The sequence below is a fragment of the Leopardus geoffroyi genome, chromosome B2 (genome assembly GCF_018350155.1).
Source record: "Leopardus geoffroyi isolate Oge1 chromosome B2, O.geoffroyi_Oge1_pat1.0, whole genome shotgun sequence".
In the NCBI taxonomy this organism is placed as follows: Eukaryota; Metazoa; Chordata; class Mammalia; order Carnivora; family Felidae; genus Leopardus; species Leopardus geoffroyi.
Window position 1 is genome coordinate 20,988,784 of NC_059332.1, and position 26,072 is coordinate 21,014,855.

General features: G+C 43.7%; 2 protein-coding genes across 4 annotated transcripts in view; both read right to left on the reverse strand.

Annotated features, from left to right (window-relative positions):
• Positions 1–6,609: 6,609 nt before the first annotated feature.
• Positions 6,610–9,809, reverse strand: LOC123608064 (keratin, ultra high-sulfur matrix protein-like). 2 transcript variants are annotated; one of them, XR_006717069.1, is made up of 2 exons: positions 8,268–9,809; positions 6,610–7,832 (listed from the first exon to the last, which is right to left on the reverse strand). XR_006717069.1 is itself a non-coding variant. In XM_045497456.1 (2 exons), exons 1-2 carry the CDS (start codon positions 9,647–9,649, stop codon positions 7,824–7,826), a joined length of 573 nt encoding a protein of 190 aa, XP_045353412.1. In that variant the 5' UTR covers positions 9,650–9,809; the 3' UTR covers positions 6,610–7,823. The 2 variants fall into 2 exon arrangements, 1 of the variants encoding a protein (XP_045353412.1); XM_045497456.1 differs by having other exon boundaries at positions 9,086–9,809.
• A 6,757-nt stretch (positions 9,810–16,566) lies between these two features.
• SNRNP48 (small nuclear ribonucleoprotein U11/U12 subunit 48) overlaps positions 16,567–26,072 on the reverse strand; it is a 32,707-nt gene continuing 23,201 nt past the window's right edge. The window contains exon 10 of one of the 2 annotated variants that reach the window (XM_045497462.1): positions 16,567–16,947. The gene's annotated coding sequence lies outside the window, so the exon portion shown is untranslated. Of the gene's footprint in view, positions 17,228–26,072 lie in introns of both variants that reach the window. The other variant, XM_045497459.1, reaches the window with a different exon arrangement.

Genomic DNA, 26,072 nt, shown 5'->3' on the forward strand with positions numbered 1-26,072 from the left:
GGTACAAAAGTGAGTGCTTTTTCTAACATATCACTTTTTAAGAGCAAGAAAAGCCTTCCCCAGGAGGCCCCCAGGAAATGGCCTCTTATGTGACACTGGCCAGGACAGAGTCACATGACCACTCCTAAATCAATGGGGGAAGGTGTTAGGTCACATGACTAGCTTAGACCAAGGAGCCAGGGAGTCCCTTCCCTGAGCACATGGGCTCTGTAAGCAGGAAAGCAAGGGTGAGGAATGGACTTAGGGATGCAACCAGTGATGTCTGCTAGTGAGCCGAATGATCCCTAAGGGTCTTTGCAGCTCAAATATCTGGTCACTATGTGAAACACCAACATGTAACCCCAGCTAAATAGTGCCCCTTGTTTCTAACATGCACACGTCATAACATTTGCCTCTTTGTTCTTTTACATCAGCTCAGATCTTCCACCAAGAATCTCACGATTCATTCAAGAGCCCAACCCAGGACAGGTATTCAGAGCCATGCTAAAAAAGTACGTACCCAAAGCCACTACATTAGTTAGGATAACCTAGGGTGTGCTATGGTAACAAATTAATCCTGAACTATTAGTAGCTTCATATAACAAGGATTTATTTCTTCCTCATTTGCACATCCCACGTGCTGTAGTCACTCAGCAATCCGGGCTGCCAGACGATCTGCGTCTCATGATGCCACCATAGTAACATTGCTTCAGAGTCTGACGTGACATGGAGCATTCACACCTGCTCATTAAGTGCCTTCTGGTTCAAAGAGACACTTGTTCCTTCTGCTCATAACCCATTGGCCAAAACTACTCATATGGTCCTAACATCACCGTTAAACATCTGGCAAATCTTCTCACGTGCCCAGGAAGTAGAGAAAAATCGAGTTTGATGAACACATCTAGTCTCTATCACAGACACTTTCCTTCTCAAATCATCAGAACCTGGACTCTTTCTCCAAACACTTCTATCTTCTAGTTCTACACTGACATCTACCATCTGAATTATCAATTAATAATTTTGCATTTATACCTGAGGACTTATGCATTATTTTTTTAAGCCAAAAAAAAATTTTTTTAAAGCACTCCCTCAGTTTTATTTGTTTATTCCTTTCTAAGTCATGAACATACTATGTAAGAAGATGACCAAAATAAATGAACATAAACTAAAGGCTGGGTATCCATGAACAGAGTCTAGGACTGTAATCAAATAATTTTATATTAAATATATAAATTATCATATGCAGTTACAAATACAGTCATTATTTGGCTCTACTGAAATAAAGCACAAAGTGGAAAGTCCATATAAAATATTATAATTCATGTTAATTCTAGGCAAACTGACACCAACTCTCCAACACCAAGTGGGTGTCTTGCAACACAATTTTGATACTAACTACCTGCAGTTAATATCACACTAACACAGGTTTAAAGGCTCCATGCTCCACAAGACTGCCCTCACTTCAGATGCCAGCCACAAGGTGGGTTCCCAGGCCACATGCATTTCTGATTACAGTTTAGCATATAGGGTGCAACTCAAAAACAGCCAAATGAAGGGACGCATAGGGCAAGGTCTGGGGGCAGGAAGACAGACAAGACAGGACAGGGCACAGAACTTCCATGCCTTCTCCTCATGGAATGTAGCCACGCCACTTTCCCAGGACACCAACATGTTCACCAACTGGGAAGCTCTACTGAATCTCAATGTCCAGAGTCTTTATAGGGGGCTTCATTATTATACGTGATTGATTAAATCATTGGCCACATGACTGAGCTCAATCTTCAGTTCCCTTCCCGTCCAGTGGAGGACAGGCTGGCCCAAAGTTCCAACTCTTAAGTGGTGGGTTTTTCGGGTGACCAGATCCTGTCCTGAAGCTACCTTGGGACCCACCAGGAACTGTCTCCTTAGCATAACAAAGACACTCCTGTCACTCTGGAAGTTCCCAGGGGTTTGAAGCTCTATGCCACGAAGTGGGGACAAAAACCAGATGTATTCTTTATTATACCTTGCAAACAAATCATGTTTTCAGTATTTCTTTTCATGCTCTATTAATCCTACAGTATTTCTGATCAGTGATGATAATGGCCGTTTTCCTAATAGGATAATAGACCTAAACTAATATCATCAGGAAGGATCTTAGAGATTCCCCTTTTAACAGATAAGGAAAGTAAGACTCATAGAAGTCATACTGTTTGCCTAAAGCCAAGCTAGTTGGTAAAAGAATTGGAATTAAATCCTAATCTTCTGTTTGGCCTTCATACTTTATAGAAAACCACAGTATCTCTCTCTCTTCCTCTCTCTCTTTTTTTAATGTTTATTTTTGAGAGAGAGAGTATGAGCAGGGGAGGGGCAGAGAGAGAGGGAGACACAGAATCCAAAGCAGGCTCCAGGCTCTGAGCTGTCAGCACAGAGCCGGACACGGGGCTTGAACCCACGAACTGTGAGATCATGACATGAGCCAAAAGTCGGACGCTTAACTGACTGAGCCACTCAGGTGCCCCCAAAACTACAGTGTCTCTTAATGCCATGTGGCTAATACATATTTTTGGAGAGGCCCAACGCCTCCAATCCAGAGTTCCCTACAAACCTACCCCACAGCCAAAGGTAAATTGCTCTTGGTCACAGCTGGTACCAGCCCTAACTGGCTTCTACTTCCTGATGCTCCAGCAGCCAAGTCTGTCCCCTACTTCTATCCTGGTCCTTTCACAGAAGCAGAGAGATGACAGACAGAAGAAACCAGTTCCCCCTACATACCTCAGAATGACCAGAGCAGGCTTAGAGCCAGCCTAAGCAAGGGTAGTATGATTACTATGCTATCAGAACCCACTCCAACACCATCATCTGCATTCTGAAACCTAAGACCTTTAAGGTAAGCAAATCCTTTCATTTTATGATGAGGGATATGTTCCAAAATTTCAAAACCCAGCAGAGAGAATACATTTATGCAAACTCTCTCTAGAGTGTGATTGAATGCTATCTGATTATGAGTTTTGCTTTACATTTCATTTTAAAGCCAGAGAGCATTAACAACCACAAAGACACTGATTATATTAAGTGCATCCTGAAATTATACCCTAAGCTGAGCACAGCAACACTGAATGTGCTTGTATTTCATTTCTAATCCCTTGCCACTGCTTATGATGGAGATGTTGATGGGGGTGAAGTACACTATGGGAGTAGAAGCAGGAAATGTATATCAACTACAAATTGACTAGTAAAATCTTGAACTGTCTAATAATGAAAAAGCATTGCCCAATTGCCCCGTAATCAAGAATCATTGCCCAATTGCTTAATAATCAAGAATAATCAAGAATCCTCATGAATTGTTGCCTTCTTCCCTGGAAGACCAATGAATAGAGACAGATATGAGCTACTAACATGAAAGTAAAACTCAAAATTATTAAAGAAAACTTTTTAAATGTTTATTTATTTTTGAGAGACAGAGCACAAGTGGGAGAGGGGCAGAGAGAGAGGGAGACACAAAATCCAAAGCAGCTCCAGGCTCTGAGCTGTCAGCACAAGAGCCCGATGTAGGGCTCAAACTCACAGACTGTGAGATCATGACCTGAGCCAAAGTCAGAGGCTTAACCAACTGAGCCACCCAGGCACACCAAAACTCAAAATTATTTAAAAATTCACTCATCTAAACATATGTTTGTTAAAAGCATAAACATACCATGTTTATTCATCTGGGTCCCTTATGAAGAGAAATCTTCTCTACTTTTTATACATCCCTTCCCCTCTAAGGAATAATTGAAACAAGCTGTTTTTTTCTAGATAATTCTTTCTCCCTCTTCCCCCAACCTCTAATCAAACAATTGCCTCAAAGATCATAATTTTTTTTAAGATTTTATTTATTTTTTCAAATTATTTTTAAACATTTACTCATTTTTGAGAGACAGAGACAGAGCACAAGCAGGGAAGAGCAGAGAGAATGGGAGACACAGAATCTGAAACAGGCTCCACACTCTGAGCTATCAGCACAGAGCCCAACGCGGGGCTCAAACTCACAAACTGTGAGATCATGACCTGAGCCGAAGTCGGACGCTTAACCAACTGAGCCACCCAGGCGCCCCTAAAGATTTTATTTTTTTAAGTAATCTCCACAGGCTATGTGGGGCTCAAACTCACAACCCTGAGATCAAGGGTTGCACGTTCCACTACCTGAGCCAGACAGGTGCCCCTCAAAGATCACAATTTTTAAGACCCCTGAAGAAGGATGAACTGTATTAAAACATGATCCCTTTAAGCCAATGGATCGATGAATCAGGCAGTGGTTCTCCAAGGCTGGCCAGTGAACAACTATCAGACCTTTTCATCAGAATTGCCTGGGAAGCTGTGTGACAATGAGATTCTGAGAGCTTATTATATGAATGTGTAAATGTGCTATGCTCCTGCTGTAGGCACTTAGTTTGATCTCTAATACATCAAAGTTGTTATTAAAAAACAGTTGTCCTTCAAGTTATGCATAGTTCATTTCATCAAAAGTAACTTGTTTTTTAAAACTTCTGCATTTTTTTCTCAAAACAGTAAAGTCGTGTATCACTTGATCATTATTAAATGGAAAGACCATAAAAAGAAACATTTATTAATTATCTGTAATATGGCTAAACTCTGCACCAAGAGGAAAATTCATAACTTTTGATGATGTTAGTCTTTAATTCCCAAACGAATGCCTTGATTCATTGCCAAATAAATATTAAAGAATGTTAGTAAATCAAAAGAGTGATTATTTTAAAATGCTAATACTGGGAGTGGAAATAAAAGAGCAAAGACAAGTGTAATTTATCTCCCTTTTTATGTGCTATAACATTCTCTAATTTGGACAAATAGCTCTTTATATTCAATAAAACCACTAGGCTATGAGTCATAAGAACAGAGCAGCTACATAATTTGCAGGGCCATGGGAAAAATAAAAATGCAGAGCCCTTGTTCAAAAAGCAGGCAAACCAAAAAGATCTTTCCTGTCTTTCATGATCTCTTTCTTGACCCGTCATAATGGGTTTTATTTGTTTTCAGTCATGAGGATGGTCACTGTTCAACTGTTGACTCCCATAGGAACACTGGGGTGAAGGCGCCCAAGCTCTCATGGGGCCAAGGTTGGGAATGAGGGGCTGTCTCAGTGAGGTGGGAGGTGAGAGTGAACCAGGGCTCTAAGCCCCAGTGTCCCATAGGACTACTCTAACAAGACACAAATTCAATGATAAAAGCTATTAAGAATTTCAGAACGACAATGGCAGAGCATTGAACCCCAAGCACAGATTCTCTTCCTGAGCACGGGGCTCAATGTAACATCTACGAGGTTAGCCCCACAAAAGCATTGGGGTTATAGGGATATGCTACATGGACATCCAGAAAGGACACCCAGAAAATTGTCAGAATAAAAGCTGGAAGACGCTGTTACTTATTTTAAAACACACACACACACACACACACACACACACACACATAATTAGTCATTCTTTTAGAAACAAAACCCAACCTTTTTGATCAGGGGTGGGCAAACTTTCTCCAAAAAGGGGCAGATGATAAGTATTTTAGGCTTTGGAGGGCACACTATCTTGGTTGCAAGTACTCATCTCTGCTTTTACAGCTCCCATATGGCCATAGACAATATATAAACAGTTAGGTACAATGGTGTTCCAAGAAATAGTCATTATGGACACTGAAATTTGAATTTTATAGGATTTTCATGTCATGAAATATTATTTTTCTTTTGACTTTTTCCCCAACCATTTAAAAATGTAAAAACCATTATTAGCTCACAAACAGCAGATGTCTAGCTGGATTTGGACTGTGGGGAGTGGCTTGCCAACCCCTGCTTTGCAACAAAGTAGATTCAGTATGGATGATTAAAGAAGCCTATACTAACTCCGTCAAATCTACAAGGGTGCCATTTCGATAGTGTGATCAAGAGAAGTAACATTTATGAGTATTCAGAAGAGAGTGAGACTTCAAGTTAGGAAACTTGGATTATAGGCCTGGTCCTGTTCCACACCAGCTGGATGCTAGGGACTGAATAATGTCTTCCAAAATCTAAATGTTGACGCCTTGACCCTCAATGTGACTACATTTGGAGTTAGGGCCTGTGAGGAGGTAATTACAGTTCAATGAGGTCATAAGAGTGGGGCCCTGATCTGATAGGATTCGTACACTTGTAGGAAGAGACACCAGAGTTCACTCCCTCTGACTTGTGAGGCCACAGTGAGAAGGCGCCTGTCAACAAGCCAGGAAGAGGGCTCCTACCAGGAACCGCATAGCCAAACCTTGATCTTGGACTCCCTGGCCTCCAGAACTGTGCAAACATAAATTTCTGTCGTTGAAGTCTGTGTGTCGGCATTAGGAGAGACTAATATGTGAGGCAACCTCAGTTTCCTCACCTATAAAATGAGGGGGGAAAAATGATCAGATAAATTCCAAAGGCTTTTCTAGCCCTAAACATTCTAAGATATGAAAAAGTCTTTTAAAAAGTCTTTTAAGGGACGCCTGGGTGGCTCGGTCGGTTGGGCGTCTGACCTCGGCTCAGGTCATGATCTCGCAGCCTGTGAGTTCGAGCCCCGTGTCAGGCTTGGTGCTGACAGCTCAGAGCCTGGAGCCTGGTTCGGATTCTGTGTCTCCCTCTCTGTCTGTCTCTCCCCTGCTCACACTCTATCTCTCTCTCAAAAATAAAGATTTAAAAAAATTTAAGTCTTTTAAAACTTTTTTTTTTTTTTAAGTACTCATTTCATCCATCCTTTCCAAGAAAAATACCTGAGGGTTAAGCCCAGGGCAAGGTCCTATGTTTCCACCTGCAAAAAGCAAACCCAAGACCTCTTCTTGTTCATCAGAAAGTTTTCCCTCCTTAAATCGTATTCATTTGGTACACATTGTATGTGAAGGGGGTAGGGAGGTGTGTGAACCACAGCTTTAGTAGGCAGTGCTTTTGAAAGATGGAGTTTATCTAAGAATTTGCATTCAGTCCCTTCAGAGTCAGTGAACTTTAATTAAACAACACCAACAAAAGCACACAAGCAGTGTGGCTGACACCATAAAATTGTGCTTCTCTTTTTCCTTTCTGTCGGCAAACCTCTAACATAGAGTCAAGAAAAATCATCATAATCTACAGACGCCCTCCTACCAATCTTTAATTAGCCACTTTTGTTCTCTCTGCTTTCTCAATCCAGTTAGTTGATAAGTTTAACTGACATCAGAAGTATCTGGGAAATTTGCTTAAAATATAGATTCCAAGGTCCCATCCCAGACTTTATGTAAATTGTGATCTTCAGAGATGGAGCCCCCAGATCTGTATTTTTTATTAGCCCCCATTATGATCTTGATATAGCCAGCCCAGTTCAGGTTCCCCGGCCAACGTTTGGAAAGTGGCACCAAATCACAAAGGTCCAGTGTTCAGTGACCAGGACCCTAAGGCCACACTGGCTTTCTTGTACACTAAAATCCTGGGTCACAAAAACATAATGACCAAAGGTCGTTCACCCAGTATTTACTAATGACCCACAGTAGGATCAGAACTATGATAGCCAGGCACTTCCAGCCCCTTGTAGGGAATCCTGGTTCTACCCAGAGATCTCAGACATGATGAGACATAGGCAGAATTGTGGCTCTTCACCTTGATTTTCTCATCAATGAAGTAGAGATTATAAATAGATGTGTACCCCATTCCTGCATGCATCCCCCGAGGGGTGAGGCCTGCCACCCCACCACCTTGCAGGTGATGGCCCTGCTCTGAAGAGGTTGTTGCCAGGGGTCGAGGAGAAAGGCTGTGTGGTGGGCAGGTCACAGAGGGCAGTGGCAGATGAGCACAGCCGGTCAGTGGATTGAGGTCCCAGAGCAAAATGAGTTAACTCTCACAGGCCCTGTGGGGAAATGAAAGCCAGATGCAGAATTGTCTCAATAGTCCTGAGCAACAGATGGATGTTCCTGCATCACACAGCCCCCAGCTGTGCAGTGGACATGCTCAGCACCTCCCCGGGAACCCGCAGAGGCAGCCAGGCAGGGGAGACAGATGTATTCACGCGCGCACCAAAGTTTGACTTTGTTCAGTCCAACAGGAAAGAAGTGACTTTTGGGTGTGATAAATGGCGGCAGGGGCATCACATGACCAGCCCCATCGCCCACTACCTGACATCATGCTGCTGGCCCAACGAAGGAGCAGACGATAGGCCACAGGGCAAGGGCTCCACAACGACCTTAGCACTAACCAGCCTCCTTTCTTTGAGGTTTCTCAAGATCTCCATCCACAACCATGAGACAGCAGCTACACCTGAAGTCTGTCACTGGCTGTACCTTACCTGCAATAGTGTCCCCGCTTCAGACACCAGGGAAGACCTCACGGTCTATGGGGAAAGGTCAGGCCAGGTCAAGGTCAGGTCTCACCTAAGACCACAAGGGAGGTGCAGCAGGGCCAGGCCAGCCCAGCTGAGGACACAGTAGGCACGCCTGTTAGGGCAAAGAGTAAGCCGAGCTCAGCTGTAAGTCTGCAGGTGCAGGAGGATGGGAATGCGGCCAACAGCTGACGCTGTGAAGCCCCTGAGCCCTCTTGGGCCCACCAGGAAAATGTATCGCATTTGAAAGGGCTCAGGGCCTAGAGTCACCCCTGGGGGACATGCCACACTGGAGAGTCCTAGGGGTTCTCCAGAGCATGACACGAAGCTGCATTTCCCAACGTTGTAATCCCCTCCACAACACCCTGGTCATCCGTGCTCTTCTGGAACACTTCCTGCCCCGACGCAGACGGTCTCAGCGGTTGTGAGACATTTTAACCAGGAGAAAGTCCTTGGTTTGTCTGAGCTGCAGTCTGTCTCCCCATGACTGCCCTACACTGCATACCAGCACAACGTGTGTGTGGGGGGGGGGGGGGGCGGGGGGGGCACCTGTAACGTGTGCATGAGCACGCCCCCTGACCAGCAGTCTCACTTGTAGGAATCGGTTCTACAGACACAAGCACAATGTGCAAAACAGAACAGTGAACGATTTTCACGGGGAACTTTCACGCTCTCCTGCTGAACAAGCAGAACCTTCCGTCTTGCTCTCCTGCTGTCCAAGATTGCCCCTCGGGCGTGCCGCAGAAAGGAGCCCTCCCCGAACTCCCCAGGACAACGGACTCAACAGCCTCGAAGGGTCTTCCCTTATATGCTCTCCATCTGAGATGCTCTGGCCTCACTGTCTTCTCGACCTCATTTCTTTCTCCTCCTCTCAGGATAAGCCGAGGGCTCCATGGAGAGGAGACGAAGGTAAAGTTGAATTCCACATGCTCCCTGAGCTGTCCGAGGCCACCTCTTCTGGCTAGGCTGGAAGGGGACAGTCGGGAGAAGGGAGGGAATCCACGTGTCCCCACACAGACTCTGCTCATGGGACGCCCAGCGCGACCACCCCTCCCGCAGTCACCAAGTGCACAGCTGTGGTGGAGGGTCCGCTGTGAGGAGCAGCAGGAGCGGCCACAGGCCCCACAGCCAGGCCGTGAGCACAGAGGCCCCCGCATCTGCAGGCCCAGGACAGAGCAGCCGCCCAGGCCCGGGAAGCGGGGAGGCAGAACGGCCTTGGGAGCAGCAGCACAGGCCCCTGGGGGTCCTAAAGGGCTGCAGGGGCGGCGTGACCCTCCACAGGGGCTGCACGATGGGACTGCAAGAGGGGCAGAGACGCCAGCAGGTGGTTGGCCAGATGGGAGCCTCATGTCACCTTCACAGAGGGAGGCGACAGGAGCAGCTGAGGGGGAAGCCAGGTCTCAGCGCGGAGTCGAGGCCAAGGAGGGAAGATGGGGGAGAAAGGGATCCCAGGAGGGGGAGCTCCCCTCACCCACGCGACCACGGAAGCCATCCTCCGGCTGCCCCACCAGCCACGACAAAGGGAGAGACTAGAGCAGCCCAGGGGCAGCTCCCAGGGCTCTTCTGCTCACAGCGCCCCCCCTCCCAGTCTGGCCCTTCCCTAGATGGAGGGTGGGGGGTTGGGGGGGGCCCTGACATCACCCATCCGGGCCCTGCTGGTGACAGGCCAGCAGCACCGGCTCCTCCTCCAGGAAGGTCAAAGCCAGCCCTGGGCAAAGGGGTCACGGGACAACCGTGGGCTTGAGGGCTGGGCGAGTGTCTAAGGCTGCGGGGGAGCACACAGGCCAGGGAGGTGACTGCAGAGGGTGGCCGGGGCTGACATCCGGGGACAGACTTCCGACGACCTTGGACCTTGCAGCAGGAGCCAGAGCAGCACGCAGTAGCAGCCAGGCTTTGGACAACGCCCCCAGAGCCACACGGTTTTGCTTACTGTGTGTGGGTCCACGAAGGAACCGAGGCCAAAGGGCCTCCGAATATAACATCCTCTAGTGTCCCACAGCCCAGCAGTGACCACGCAGTGGATTCTGTGATGTCGCCATGCTGCAGCCTGAGGCCCCGGTCTCCAGGTCCCCGGAGAGCAGGTGCCAGGGCACTGCCCTGCTAGGCTGTCCCTGCTTTGCCTCCCTGGGCTGCCAGCAGGAAGTACCGTCCACACTTCCTCTCCTCCTCCTCTCCTCCTTCCCCAGGGCACCTGACCACAGACATTCAGGCCACAAGCAAGGCCTTCTGTCCCCTCAGGATGGTCAGAGACGGGGTGCAGATGCATCTAAATTGCCAGCAAACAGAACTGGGAAGAATCACGCAGACCCAGCGGTTCCAGAGGTCTGTGCTCTGGAGAAGTGCTCACCTGTGTTCCAGGAGATGAGCAGGGAATACTCGCAGGAAAGTGTTTGCAGCAGCAAGCACCAGGAGTGCCAAACGTGCCCAAACAGGAGGAAGTGTGGACGCACACACAGCGGGACACAGACCAGAGTGACCGTGAGCACACTCCGCACAGGAGCGAGGCTGCACCCCACATACCGTTGAGCGAAGAAGCAAGTGGTGGAAGAAGACACGCAGAACAGCTCAAAGCCAAGACTGAAAATGTCTGAGGGCACATGTTTGGAACAACAGTAGAGAAACGAGGGCATGGAAACCACAGAAGGCAGGAGTGTGGATGTCTGCAGGGTAGGAGGAGGGAGACGTGATCAGGGAGGCTTCCACAGGGTTGACACATGACAAAAACCCACTCACCCCCTTCCAGTAAGATTCAAAATTCCAAGTGACAAGGTCACAAGACGACATCCACTGTGCAGTGCTATGAGGAGGAGAGGTCATGCCCATCAAGTGCTTGGCACAAATAGGTGCCCTACAGTGATGCTAATATTATTACTGTTATATTAGTGCAATTGTTCCTGTTTTCAAAGGGTTTATGATCTAGGAAAGAACCCTGAAAATATACACTAAATGATTAATGAGATGATAGAGGTGCTGTTTTCATGTTTCAGTGAAGAGAGTGGGAAGCCTTTTGGGTGGGACTCAGGGAATGAGCCCGATTCTGTTAAAAGGAAAGACAAGAAATGTAATTGCAGTCAGGAGGAAATGAGTATCATACATTTGTGGAGAAGCTTATAGCAGAAAACTAAGAAATTTCATTTCAAAGATACTTTTCGAATAACAACACAAAATGAAGTACTCTGCAGGAGGCGCCTGGGTGGCTCATTCGGTTAAGGGTCCGACTTCGGCTCAGGTCATGATCTCGTGGTCCGTGAGTTTGAGCCCTGCATCCGGCTCTGTGCTGACCGGTCGGAGCCTGGAGCCTGCTTGGGATTCTAGGTCTCCCTCTCTCTCTGACCCTCTCCCATTCATGCTCTATCTCTCTCTGTCTCAAAAATAAATAAACATTAAAAAAAAAATTTTTTTTTTAATGAAGTACTTTGGAAGATGAGTTTGCTGTCATTTTTCTCTCGCAAATATGTTATACCAGAAACAGGATAAGCAAATACCAGGTGACCACGTAGTCCATGCAAGGCGGGATGGGATGACGCAGTAAGGAGGGAATGTACCTGGGCTTGCAACCGGCATTCCCACTGACAAGTCATTCCAGCCATGTGAGTTCTGTTTCTTCAGCTGTGAAACTGGGACCAGCCAGTACCTGTCTCCTGGGGTAGTTACAAAGGTCAAATACAACCGTGCCTCAGCTGCTGTTCGGCACCCCACAGAAGAAACTCTGCTCCTAGGGAACCTAACCCAACACATCTATGCAAAGTGCCTCATTAGTAGAAAGCACTCAAGAAACAGAAGCTACCATATTTCAAGTCTAAGAGGCATCAATCATAAGATGCATGCTAAAGACAACATTTGTGTCTGCCACAAAATGTATATGTTGAAACCTCATCCCCAGTTTGTGATAATTGCATTGGGGCCTTTGGGAGGTGATCAGGTCACAAGGGTGGAGCCCTCGTGAATGGGGTTAGTGCCCTTATAAAAAAGACCCCAGAGAGTCCTTGCCCCTCCTACCATGTGAGGACACAGCGAGCCAGGTCTCACCAGACATGAATGTGCTGGCACTGTGATCTTGTTCCTCCCAGCCTCCAGAACTGTGAGAACTAAATGTTATTTCAGTCAGCCAGTCTATGGCATTCTGTTACAGCAACCTGAATGGCCTAAGACAGTGCATGCTATTAATTAAGAGGTTAGGTGCTTACAAAACTACTGAAAAAGGCTGGAGGAACAGGCCCCAGGCTGGCTTTTCAGGAATAAATCCCAGAACAACACCTGAGAACTGGCCCACCAAGAGAATTGCCACCTCGGCCACAACCAGGAGCTGGGGAATCAGGAAGCTGCTGAGTGACAAAGATCCAGGATCACACGGCTTAGCAGAGATTCAATGATAAGGAAGCCACTGCTACTGTGGCTTTCTCCAGAGAGAAATGCCCTTGGTTCAAAAAACACCAGGAAATCTCCCCAAGAACCAAACCTGCAGAACACAGGCCCTGCTTTCTGCCTGGGATGCCAGCTTATGCTGCATTCACTCCTACCTGCAGATGGCCCACAGGCCCATCTGACTGGAAGCCCAAAATCTCATCATTAACCCTTGCTGCAAACCAGAGGCATGGCTTTTAGCCTCTACAGTGCAGGAAGACAAATGAGAAGGAGGGTAGAATGAGCCCCAATCCCCCACACCCAACCCAGGGAGCTTAGGTAAAGAACCCATCACTGGCCTGTAACCAGCTAGAGCAAACAATGAAAACTGATACCTGTTTTCCCTCTTGGCATAGGGAAGAATCAAATAAAAGGGAACAGCTAACCTGTTTCTTTTCTTCTAGGTGACTTTTGTCCCCAAACAGGAATGTCTCCCACTGTTATCTACCCAGCAATAACACAGATGGCTTTTTGAAGTAGCTGGTTTGCAAAGCAGCTGAGGAAGTGAAATTCCTACATAAAGTAAAAGAACGCTCCTTTCAACTAAAAGAGTTGTCTTTTATGGCTCTCACATCAGATTCATTGAAATTTTTTCCTCCCTGCAAATACACTGCTCCTTCTTAATGATTAAGCAAGCCAACAGAGCCCTAGAAATTTCAGAAATTCTCTGAAATGCTTTACTTCTTGCTTCCCATGGACAATTTCAAGACTGGTGACATTGGTTTCTCCAAGCAGGTGAGGAGACAAAAGTTTCATCTAACCATCATCTGCCCTGCTCACCTCAAAGGTGAAGGGGACAACATCTCACCCTCCCGTTAAGAAGCCTCCACTGGTGGGGGTGCCTGGCTGGCTCAGTGGGTGGAGCATGACCTCAGGGTTGTAAATTCAAGTCCCACATTGGGTATAGAGATTACTTAAAAAAATCTTTCTTGGGTACCTGGGTGGTTCAGTCAGTTGAGCATCCAACTCTTGATTTCAGCTCAGGTCATGATCCCAGGGTGGTGGGATCAAGCCCTGTGTTGGGGTCTGCGCTGAGTGTGGGGCCTGCTTAGTGATTCAGTCTATCTCTCTGCCCCTCTCCCCTGCTCGCTCTTTCTCAAAAAAAAAAAAAAAAATAGATAAATATATAGAAAAAAAATAGAATATTTGGGGGGAAAAAAAGAACCCTCCACTGGGATACACATGGGGAGCACAGGGACAAGGTGACACATCTGTGCCCTTGTCATCAAGTCACCCCTTCGAATGATTCTGGGCAAACTACCATCTTCTCTGGCCTTAATGATTTCACTTCTAAAGTGTGGACTAAGCTACTTTCTCTAGCACCTTCCATGAATATGAGGGCAGGAGATAAAACATCGCCATAGACTGGGGCACCTGGGTGGCTCAGTAGGTTAAGCGTCCGACTTCGGCTCAGGTCATGATCTCGCAGTTTGTGAGTTCGAGCCCCGCGTCGGGCTCTGAGCTGTCAGCTCAGAGCCTGGAGCCTGCTTCGGATTCTGCGTCTCCCTCTCTCTCTGCCCCTCCCCCACTTGTGCTCTGTCTCTATCAGAAATAAATAAATGTAAAAAAAAAAAATTAAAAAACATAGGCATAGACTGCATGGAGTGTAGAGCAATAAGCTAGTCTGGCTGCCCACCCACCCCTGCCCCCATTCATCACCATAGTGAGTCCCTGCTACCTCCTGTGCACTTCTGTGTAAAACCTAGCCTTACTGTTTTTTTCATTCCAACAGAGAAATTCTTACTATGGCCAGACATGCACATTTCCCTCCTTTTTTTCTACCAATGAATGTACTATGAGATGCCAAGAGTGCAGCCCTCAAGCTTCATGGTCAAGAGCTGAGTCTTAATGTCAGAACCAGATATGAATCTTCTGCAACTTACATTAGCTGCTCAATCTCTCCAAGCCTCAGTGTCCTCATCTGCATACTGGATATTGACGATGACAGTAATTCCCATAGGGTGAAGAGTGAATGAGATGATATACGTGCTGCTGGCTGTGGTGTGCCACCCAGATCTCCCCTATGAATGGAGGCAGTTTTCCCCAGCCACCAGATGATAGCCACTATCTGACATACTCCCCAAAATTGCCTTTGGTCCAAGGGAGACCGCGTCCAAAGTTACAGACCATCCAGGGTGTTGGGTAGAAGGTGGAGCTTGCACCCAGTGAATGGTGGATGTGGGAGTATAAAGGTCTGCGTGCTGCTTGCCCCAGCTAGAGACAGCTCTGAAGGATCACCCCAGTCTCAGAATCCCTACTCCCTCTAGGATCAGGTAAGGCCTTTGTCCTGACTGCATTGGAGTTAAATTTCCCCTTCTGGCCAGTCAGGCTTCCTTCCCCATCTCACAGGTGCAGATCCTGAGAGCATGCTCAGCATCAAATCTCAGTCTCAGACACTGTTCCCAAGGAACCTAAGACATGTATGCAAAGTGTCTCATGAATAGGAAGAATTCAGTAAAGGGAAGCTCCATCTGTCATCAAGTCTAAGAGTCATCAATCACAAGAGGCCCATTATTTTATGTACCATTAAGAAAGAAAAGTATCCCAAATGGCAAGTCTAATAATAGGTGACACCCACGTAGATAGAACTCAAACACCAACCAAAGAGTGTTCCTCCCGCAGAATAGGACAGCAAGGCTCAGCCACAGTACTGGATGAAGGAAGGGGGAAAAATCACCCTGACAGTCTGCATTGAGCTCTCTTCAAGCAAAGAATTGAATCTGAAGGACCTCAGGGTGATAGCACCTCTAGGGCACTGGCAGAAGCAGACACATATCCTCTCTAGAAAAACTCAATGTCTTTTCGTGACAACAGTGATCGCAAACCTGTTCAGGTTTCAGAGATGTTAAACAAATTTTTTTTTAACGTTTGTTTATTTTTGAGAGAGATACAGAGACAGTGCAAGCAGGGGAGGGGCAGAGAGAGAGGGAGACACAGAATCCGAAGCAGGCTCCAGACTCTGAGCTGTCAGCACAGAGCTCAACGTGGGGCACGAACTCAGAAGCCACAAGATCATGACCTGAGCTGAAGTCAGACACTTAACTGACTGAGCCACCCAGACGCTCCAGGTTTCAGAGATGTTAAAATAAGCAAGAGAGGTATTTATATTAGAATCAATGAAGTGCAGCACTATTCTGTTCAGAGAGACGTGAGCATGCTCAGCTGTCACTATGCCATGGTGGTCACTCCGAACATTGCCCATGTAGCTCACCACAATCAAAACTGGCCACAGGAAATGACCATGTTTCCTCTGAACCCTGGAGCCAGTAGACCCAAAGCAGAAATCACAGAAATAAAAGCATAACCCACTATGGGCAGAAATAACATATTCCAATGAGACTGATAATGATAGGAAAGAACTCAGAATAGGAAATGGGAAGCCAGGGCCCCAGTCTATTTCTCCTAATTAGCTATTGGAACCAAGATAATTCACTTAACTTTCCTAAGCTCAATTTCCTCACACCTTCTCAACAATGCGAGGGGCACAAAAAAATTAAAAAAGAAAAAAAGAAACTATCCTTCCTACTCAAGTATTATAGTAGATGAACGAGTACTTTGAAGAGTTAGTAATTATTATTAAACGTATATGTATTGAACACTTCCTACATGTTTTAGATCCTGGAGATACAACTTTTTACAAATAAAATCCCTGCTCACATAGAGCTTGCATTCTAGCAGACTCTAGCATCATTAATGTAAATCGTTCTTCCTTCTGTAGCAGGATTTGCCACACTCACAGATCACCAGAGAAGGCTCAGTTCCACACGGGCAAGGCTTTGAACAGGGTACAAGAGGCACAGTATGGTCATTGCCTACTTCCACACATACTATTTAAAAATGTGTAAATCAACTGCACTCTGAGTTCTGATAATGAGACATTAGACATTTATTTGCTTGCAGGTCATGCTGGGAAGATGGGAATTTGGGCAAGGCAGACACATTTGGAGATAAGAGAATACCTCTGATTTGTACATCCAGCCCACATCCATTGTCAAGGGCATTGAATCCTTCCACACTCCTGAGCCCCTCTCTCTGGTCCAGTCCCCTTGGATCAGGCACGATCTACCTTGACTCCAGACCAAAGCAAAGCAAGCGATCACTTTCAGATGACTGCAACAGTAAGTACGGCGGTTAGGGACAGATGTTCCAAAGGTAAACACTTCTGAGTTGGGGTCAGTTCTCTGATTTGTGGTGGCTGCGCAATCTTGGACATGTCCCTGGAGCTCTAAGTCTGGGTCCTTATCTGTTAAGTGGGAATGATAGCAGTTCCTATCTCGTATGGTGTTGCGGGGATTAAGTGAAGTAATGCATGTTAGGTGCACGGTACTCGGACGGAACAAGTGTCCAATGACAGCCGTCATCATTGCTGTTGTTGCTACTGCTGTTATTACCAGCCTCCACTTCCGGTCTAGATGTGTGTCTCAGTGATGTTCCTGACAGTTTCTGGAATGTTCCCATAGCTAGAGAATTTTCGGGGAACTGAAGAGGAGGCCAGAAGTCCTGACACTTTTCATTGCAGCTTCCTGGTAAAAGAACAATCGTTAACACTTCCATGACCCTCTAAGAGATGCCAAATGCGGAGGCCTGCCTGTCCCGTCTGAGCTCTGAGAGGCAGTTAGCTGCTGTCTGCTCACCTGTGCCCCACTCCCTCCATCAATTCCCTCAGGCACCCGGATGATACCCAGTGCTGCTCAACCCCTCTCGTCACACAGACAGTACAGGGGCTGGGCCACAGGCCCTACACTGACAAGTGAGACAGGTAAGGAAGGGTGAGATGGCGGGAGAGCCTCCTGGGAGCAGCTATTCCCTTCATCAGAGACCAGCTCACCAGCTTTTCCTAACTCAGAAAGCCCAATGCTCTGAAATCAAGACTTGCTCTTTCATTTTGACTTTTAATGTGCTTCAATTAAAAGAAGTGGGTCTGGAGCCAGAAAAACATGGCACACTGTTCCTTTTATGTTTATATATTACTCAGAAAACTGACCTCCAAGAAATTTTTTAAAATTTCCAAACTCAATTCTTACCCTGTCAAACAAAGCCACATTTACAAATAATTGTTTTTAAAAATAGATTTTATTTTTTAGAACACTTTTGGTTCACAACAAAATTGAGCGAAGGTAGAGCTCCCATACATCCTGACCCCCACATGCACAGCCTCCCTGTCAACATCCTCCCTAATCATTGTCTTTGATGATCACCTCTAATAAAACAATCTAAAGCTGCAGACCTTTTTTCATGAATCTCCTGGAATAACTTGCCTTGTATATACTAGTCACACTCTAACCTGGCAAAAAATTATGGGAAATGTATCTATTCTTTTTTTTTTTTTTTTAACGTTTATTTTTATTTTTGGGACAGAGAGAGACAGAGCATGAACGGGGGAGGGGCAGAGAGAGGGAGACACAGAATCGGAAACAGGCTCCAGGCTCTGAGCCATCAGCCCAGAGCCTGATGCGGGGCTCGAACTCACAGACAGCGAGATCGTGACCTGGCTGAAGTCGGATGCTTAACCGACTGCGCCACCCAGGCGCCCCTGGAAATGTATCTATTCTTGATAAAACCATGATTCAACAAAGCTATCAGTTTTGCCTCCTTGGCTCCAAATTCCACTTTTTCTCTGAAGAAATCAAACTCTTTACACCTGTAATATTTTTTAGGAGATGGGGCTATTTTCTCAAGTGGGTTGTCCACATATATCTCCTGTAACAGGGAGAAAATTCTTTCTTTTCCTTCCACCTCTTTAAGTCTCAGCATCCATATCAAATTAGATCCCTTTCTCTTTGCGGCCTCAGAGTTGGTTTCTTTCTGCTTCAGGGTTATTACTAGAACCACTAAGTTTGGTACTTCATCTCCAATAGACTGCTACTCGAAACCCATGACCCACAGGCATATGCCCACAAATACTCTTCATGTAGAATAACACCATTTTCCACATGTAGTCTGTGTCTTCACCTATACTGTTAACTTCCCAGTACTTCTCAACTGTTGGTTTCTATTCTCCCAGTGATTGTCCTAAAGTGTGTTTCTTTCAAATTCCCAGCACCAGGCTGGATACACTTGTTGAAGTGTATTCCAGTTGAAGTACAGTTGCTTCAAGGTGCCTTACCCAGGGAAGAGTCCAGAGTCCTTCCAGATTGATAAAAGTAAGACAGGCTGACTTGTTGAGAAGAAAGTCTCTTAAATTCCTTCCTCGAAGGAAGCTGGACTTGCTTCCCTCATGGCATAACTGAGCATTACTGATAACCATCCCAGGGCATGGGGTTACAGCTACCAGTCCTAGGCATGATAGAACATGTTTAACTGAACTATACCTGACTCCTAATTATTCGTTGCCTTAAGTTTCTTCCAGACTATCTTGACTCCCTACATAGACTGGGAGCTCCTGGAGGGGGGGATGCTATCATATTCTTTCTTTCCTTTTTTTTTTCTCTTCCCATTGCTGAGGCATAGCTTCAATAAAATAAAATTCACCAATTTTAAGTGTGTGATTTGGAAAGTTTTAACAAACGTATTCAGTCTTATAACCAACACCACAATAGTGACACAGAATATTTCCATCATCCTAAAAGCTTCTTTGTGCTACTTTATAGTCTCCTCCTCCTGCCAACCCCTAGCAACCACTGATTTATCACTGTTTTACCTTTTCTAGAACTGTATATAAGGGGAATCATATAGTATATATCCTCTTACGTGTGGCTTCTTTCACTTAACATGCTTCTGAGATTCATCCATTGCTGTATCAGTAGTTCACTCCTTTTTATGGCTGAGTAGTATTCTATTGAATGGACAGATAATTTGCCTATCCATTTGCCAGCGGATGGACATTTCAGTTGTTTCCACTTTGGAGCTACTGTGAATAAAGATGCTATGAATATCTGTGAACAAGTCTGAGTGTGGATATGTTTCATCCTTGGTAACACAGAAACACTCTAGGAGTAGTCTAGGAAAAAGACTGCTGGACTGTATGGTAAATGTACATTTAACTTTTAAAAAGAAGAAAAAAACACTCTAAGTTTTCTAAAATGACTGTACAATTATACAGTCCTGCCAGCATTAAACGAGAATTGTAATTGTTCCACATTCTCAGCAACACTTGATATTATCAGTCTTTTAATTTCAGCCATTCTTGGGTGTGTAGTGTTATTTTATTGTGGTTTTAGTTTGCATTTCCCTTAGTAATGACGTTCAGCATCTTTTCATGTGCTTATTTTTCATGTATCTTCCTTTGTCAAGGGTCTACTCAAATCTTTTGTCCATTTTTGGGAGGTTGTTTCAAAAGAGTTCTTTACATAATTCTAGCTATGTCCTTTGTCTGCTACATGTTTTGTGAATGCTTAGTCCCATTCTACAGTTTGCCTTTTCAAGTGCAAACGTTTAATTTGATGAAATCCAACTTAATGGCTTTCTCTGTCTTCTTTTATGTGTCCTATTTAAGAAATCTTTGCCTAACCCGAGGTCACAAATAACTTCTGCTATGTTTCCTTTTAGAAGTTTTATATTTCAGCTCTTATATGTAAGTTTATGATAAACTTCAGGTTGATGTGGTATGAGATAAAAATTGAGGTTCATTACATTTCATATGGATATCATGTTGTTCCAGCATATTTTGGTGAAAGTATTATCCTTTCCTCACTGAATCTCAGTAGGTTATGAAAAATCAACTGGTCACATCTCTGTGCATCTAATTCTGGATTTGCTCTTCTGTTCTACTCATGTCTATCCTTATGCCAATACCACTCTGTCTTAGTTACTGTAACTTCATAATAAATCTTGAAACTGGGTAGTATAAGTCTTCCAACTTTATCCTTTTTCCTTCTAAAATGTTGATTCTTTTAAGTCCACTGCATTTCCATACACACACACACATTTGGTTTTTTTTTTTTTAAGAGAGAGTGAACAGGGGGAGAGTCAGAGAGAGAGGGAGAGAGAATCCCAAGCAGGCTCCATGCTGTCAGCACACAGCCCAATGCAGGGCTCGATCTCACAAACTGTGAGATCATGACCTGGGCTGAAATCAAGAGCTGAATGCTTAATCGACTGAGTCACCCATGAACCCCTTCCGTATAATTTTTAAATCAGTCTTTCAATGAAAGAATGGAAAGAACCCCTTCCATGTAATTTTTAAATCAGTCTTTCAATGAAAGAATGGAAAGAAAGAATGGAAAGAAAGAATGGAGGGAAAGGAAGAAAGAAAGGAAGAATGAGAAAAGGAAAGGAACAAAGAAACAAAGCAGGCCAGCCAGTCTGCTAGCATGCTACAACATAGGTGAACATTCAGGGCATTATGCTAAGTGCAATAAGCCAAACACAAAAGGACAAATATTCCATGATTCTACATAAATGAGATTCCTATAGTAGCAAAGTCAGAGACATAAAGTGAAATGGTGGTTGCCAGAGGCTGGGGGAGGGGAATTAGGGAGCTATTTAATGGTACAAGAATTTTGGTGTGGGAAAATGAAAAAGTTCTGGAGACGTTTGGCGATAATGGTGGCACAGCAATGTAAATGTACTTAATGCCACTGAACTGTATATTTAAAAGTGGTTTGGGGTGACTGGGTGGCTCAGCTGGTTATGTGTCTGACTCATGATTTCGGCTCAGGTCATGATCTCACAGGTTCCTGAGATGGAACCCCACTTTGGGCTTGGCGCTCACAGGGCGAAGCCTACTTGAGGTTCTCTCTCTGCCCCTCTCCTGCTTGCATGTGCATGTGCTCTCTCTCAAATAAACATATAAAATAAAAATGGCTAGAATGGCAAATGTTATGTATACTTTATAATAAAAAATACATTATGCTTTTTCTAAAAAGGGCCTGCTGGGAATTCATTGCACTTGCATTGAATCTATTGTTCAATCTAATGAGAACTGGTATGTTACATTTAGAGTGTTCTGGTTTATGAGCATGGCATCTCTCTTCATTTATTTAAATTTTCTTTAATTTCTCTAAGCAAGATTTATAGTTTTCAGTGTACAGGTCTTACACACATTTTACCTCTCTACATATATTTTATGTTTTTTTATGCTATTTCTAATTTTCATTACTAGCATACAAAAATTATAAGATTTTTGTATATTGACTATTTAGCCTTGCTAAATAAGCTCTAGATTTTTTTTAATAAATTCCTTACAGGACTCTACATAGAGGATTATGTCACCTGTGAATAAATACAACATTACTTCATCTTTTCTAATCTATACACTTTCTTTCTTTTTACTGCATTATTGCACCAATTAGGACCTTGGTACAACATTGAGCAGAAAGGGCAGAGCAGATGCCTTTGTCTCGCTCCCAATCTTAAGAGATTATTCATTCTTTAACCATTAATTATGATGTTAAATCCAGGGTTTTTGTAGATGTCCCTTATCAGGTTGAGGAGGTTCTCCTCTATTTCTAGTTTGCTGACAATGTTTTGTTTTGTTTTTTAAAACCATGAACAGGTACTGAATTTTATCATCTGCTTTTCCTGCATCTAGAGAGGATAATAGGATTTTCCTTTTTTAGTCTGTCAATATAGTGAATTACCTTTATGTTCAATGATGTTCAATATATCATCCTTAAATTCCTGGGATAAAACTCACTTGATCATACATTGTTGCTTTTTTTTTGTTTTGTTTTTTGTTTGAATCCAGTGTTGCTGGATTCATTTGTTTGCAAAACTTTGCCAACTTTTTGTTAAGGTGTCTAAGCTCATGAGATCTGTTGGTCAACAGTTTACCTGTAAGATCTTTGTCTGATTTTGCTATCAGGGGGACAGCTGGGAGTTTCCTTCTTCAATTATCTAGGTTTATGAAGAACTGATATTATTCCTCCTCAGATATTTGGTAGGATTTACCAGTGAAGCCACCTGGGACTGAAGTTTTCTTTGTTGGAAAGTTGGGACTAAAGTTTTCTTTGTTGGAAAGTTTTTAACTGAATTCAATGTAGTTACTGAATAGATATAAGATGATTTCAAATGATGTTTCTTCTCAAGTGGGCCTAAGTGATTTGTATATTTCAAGGAATTTATCCATTTCATCTAAGGTATTGAATTTATTGCATATTATTCATAATACTTTTATCATTTTTTAAGTGTTTATTTTCAGAGAGAGTTCAAGTGGGGGAGAAGTAGAGAGAGAGGGAAGGAGAAAATCCCAAGCAGGCTCTGTGCTGTCAGAGCAAAGCACAACACAGGGCTTGATCTCATAAACCAAACTGTGAGATCATGACCTGAGCGGAGATCAAGAGTCGGACACTTAACCAACTGAGCCACCCAGGTACCCCTTCCTTTTTATCATTTTAAAGTCTATAGAATCTATAGCAACATTTCCATGTTCACTCTTGGTATCAGTAATTTGTGTCTTTTTTTTTTCCTCTTGGCTAGAATCTGGTTAGATCCATCTGTCTAGAGGCTTGTCGATTTTTTTCAACATTTTCTTGAAATCTGCTTTTGGTTTCATTTACTTTCCTTACTGCTTTTCAGTTTTCTAGTTCATTGACATCTGTTCTTTATTGTCTCCTTCCTTCTGTTTAATTTGATCTTTTTCTACTATTTCCGGGTGGAAGTTTAGATCATTAATGTGAGATTTCATCTTTTCTGAGTTAAGCATTTAATGCCATAAATGTCCTTCCCACAAACTTCGATGTTGTTTTTATTCTGATTCAGTTTAAAATACATTCTGATTTGCCTTATAATTTTTGACCCATTAGTTACTTAGAAGTAGGCTGTTTCATTTCTAGATGTTTGAGGATTCTTCAGATATCTGTTATGGATTTCTAGTTTAATTCTGTTGTGGTCATATGTGAGCACACATTTTGTATGATTTCAATCCTTTCAAATGTACTGAGAGTTGTTTTATGGCCCAGAATGTAATCTTGGTCACTATCACAAGTGTGTCTGAAAAGAATATTCTGCTGGTTGTCCAGATGGAGTGTTCTACAAATGTCAGGTCAGGTTGGTTGACAGTGTTGTGCAACTCTTCTCTTCTGCTCTTCACTCATGTGCTGTCTGCCCGTGCTATGAATTACTGAGGGAGGAGAGTCGAAAACTCCACTGTAATTGTGAATTTGCCTGGTTCTCCCTCAGGACTGCCAATCTTTTTTGCACGTATTTTGAAACTCTCTTATGAGGTGCACATATATTTAGGATTGTGACATACTCTTGATGAGCTGAATTCTTTGACATTTTGAAATGTTCCTTTTCATCTCTGGTAGCATTCATTATTCTGAGTCTACTTTGATTGTAATATACTTTCTTTTGATTAGTGTTAGCAGGACACATTTTCCCTATCTTTTTATTTTTAACCTACTTGTATCCTTATATTTAAAATGGGTTTCTTATAGACAACATATAGCTAGGTCTTGCCTTTTTATCTAACCTGACAATCTCTGTCTTTTGAGTATTTAGAATATTTACACTTAATGTTTAATAAGGTCAGTATGAGTGGGTTTAAATCTACCCTCTTGCTATTTGTTTTCTATTTGTCTTATTTTTTCTCTTCTTCTTCCTTGTATCTTCTTTTAGATTGTTTTTAATGATTCTGTTTCCTCCCTACTATGGCTTATTAGCTATTCCTCTGTGTTTTATTTATTTAGCAGCTTCTCTGGGGTTTATTATACATATTTACTTACCACAGTCTGTATTCAAATACTATTATACATGTACAGTGTGAAACCCTTACAACAATATACTTCCAATACCCCCTTCCACACTTGTGCTACTGTTGTCTACAGACAGCTGTGGCTGATTTAAGTATGTGTAACCATGTCCACGATTGGTATTCCCCCCATACCACAACCTACATACAGAGCATACTATATAGGGAAAAGTGAGAAATGGAATAATACATTCCATGCTAACAATGGTATCTCTATTTGGGGAAGAGGCTGACTGCATAGTCACCAATTAATCAGAACAGCCACCAACCAGCTTTAGCTCTGGAGCAGGGTACACTGAAGCCGACAGCTGTGTTAGACATCAGCCCTTATTTGTTGGATCATGGCGGTGCCTAGGAGAGAGTCAGGAAACTCTATGGCAAGAGGGCGAAATGGGAGACAGCAGTTACTTACTAGGCAGTTTAGAAGCATTTCAGTATTTTTACACTGGTCAGCCATTCAGGTGCGTACCAGCTGTATATATACCCTGGAGGTAGGTAATGTGAAGCACCTCCCTATATACACTTCTTTACAGAGTCTTCAATGATGTATTGGCTTATGTGCCAATATTATAGTCAGACAGAATTCTGAAGGTCTAAGAGAGGTTGGTCTCTAAGCCAAGCAAGACATATGAGGCAGAGCAGAAAGAAAATATTCACACGTATGCTACAAATAATAATGGCAGGTACTTAGTACTTAACATCTATCAGACACCAGGTGAAGCAAATCACATTCATTATCTTGAAACCTCTGAGCTACCCTTGAGAGCATACTGTTACTCTCAATCTACAGATGAGGAATAGGAGACATGGAAAGATTAATTCACCCAGGGTCACAGTGAAGAAAGAGGCAGACCTATACTGTATCCATCTGACTCATCACAGTGGTCCCTTTGATAGGGTATTCCTTCCATTATGTGAAGAATTTATTATTTAAAAGTGTTTCATTTATATTAGTGTCAGCAACAGCAAATAAAGCCCATCTCTCTGTATTCCCTAAATCTCCCCTTAATTAGCTTTCTCATTCTAAAAGAGGAATCATGACTTCGAGCTGGAAGAACAACTTGGGTTACCAAAGCACCATGATTATGGGAAACGAGCCTCATAAACACAGTACTCAAGCAACCCAACCCCAAATCCCTTAATTGGTGCCACAAGGTATGATCCTCAGAAGGCAGGACTCTCTGGAGCCTGCAGCCTTCCTTAATTTAATAGTGTCCAGATGTTATGTGCAGCAACTTTTTAAAGTGGAAGTGCCTCCTGCCTTTTATCACTAAACCAAAGAACTAAAAATAAGCTTAGAAGTTTAAATTCTATTTTATGGCAGCATCCTTTCTCTTAGGTGGCCATACTGGTTTTTTGAATGGAAACTGACTCAACTTACTCAGTAAAGATGAATCTAGCATGCAACCCCTTACATCCGACAAATCTTACTTTTTTCTTTCCTAAAAGACAGAAATACAAATCCTGGTCCCAATCTAAATATCCAAAAGCTGTGAGGACTTTCCATTACACCAAATTCCCAAATTTTGTGACCAGAGTAGGAAGTACAATCATTAATGTAACAAATAAGTGAGGTTTAGTTTAGTAATTAACACACCTGCTGGCTCAATTATAACAACTCAAAAGCAAGCTACATAAAATTAGCCTTATAAATATACTCAAACAACTACAAGTAGATTTTGGTGTTTTATACTCAACGCAACAAAGCTTTACATCAGACCTCTTGGACCTTTATG

What these genes read in the sequence shown, in the direction of transcription:
- LOC123608064 (XM_045497456.1), bottom strand. Translation starts at nt 9,649, where the DNA reads ATGAGGCTCCCATCTGGCCAACCACCTGCTGGCGTCTCTGCCCCTCTT.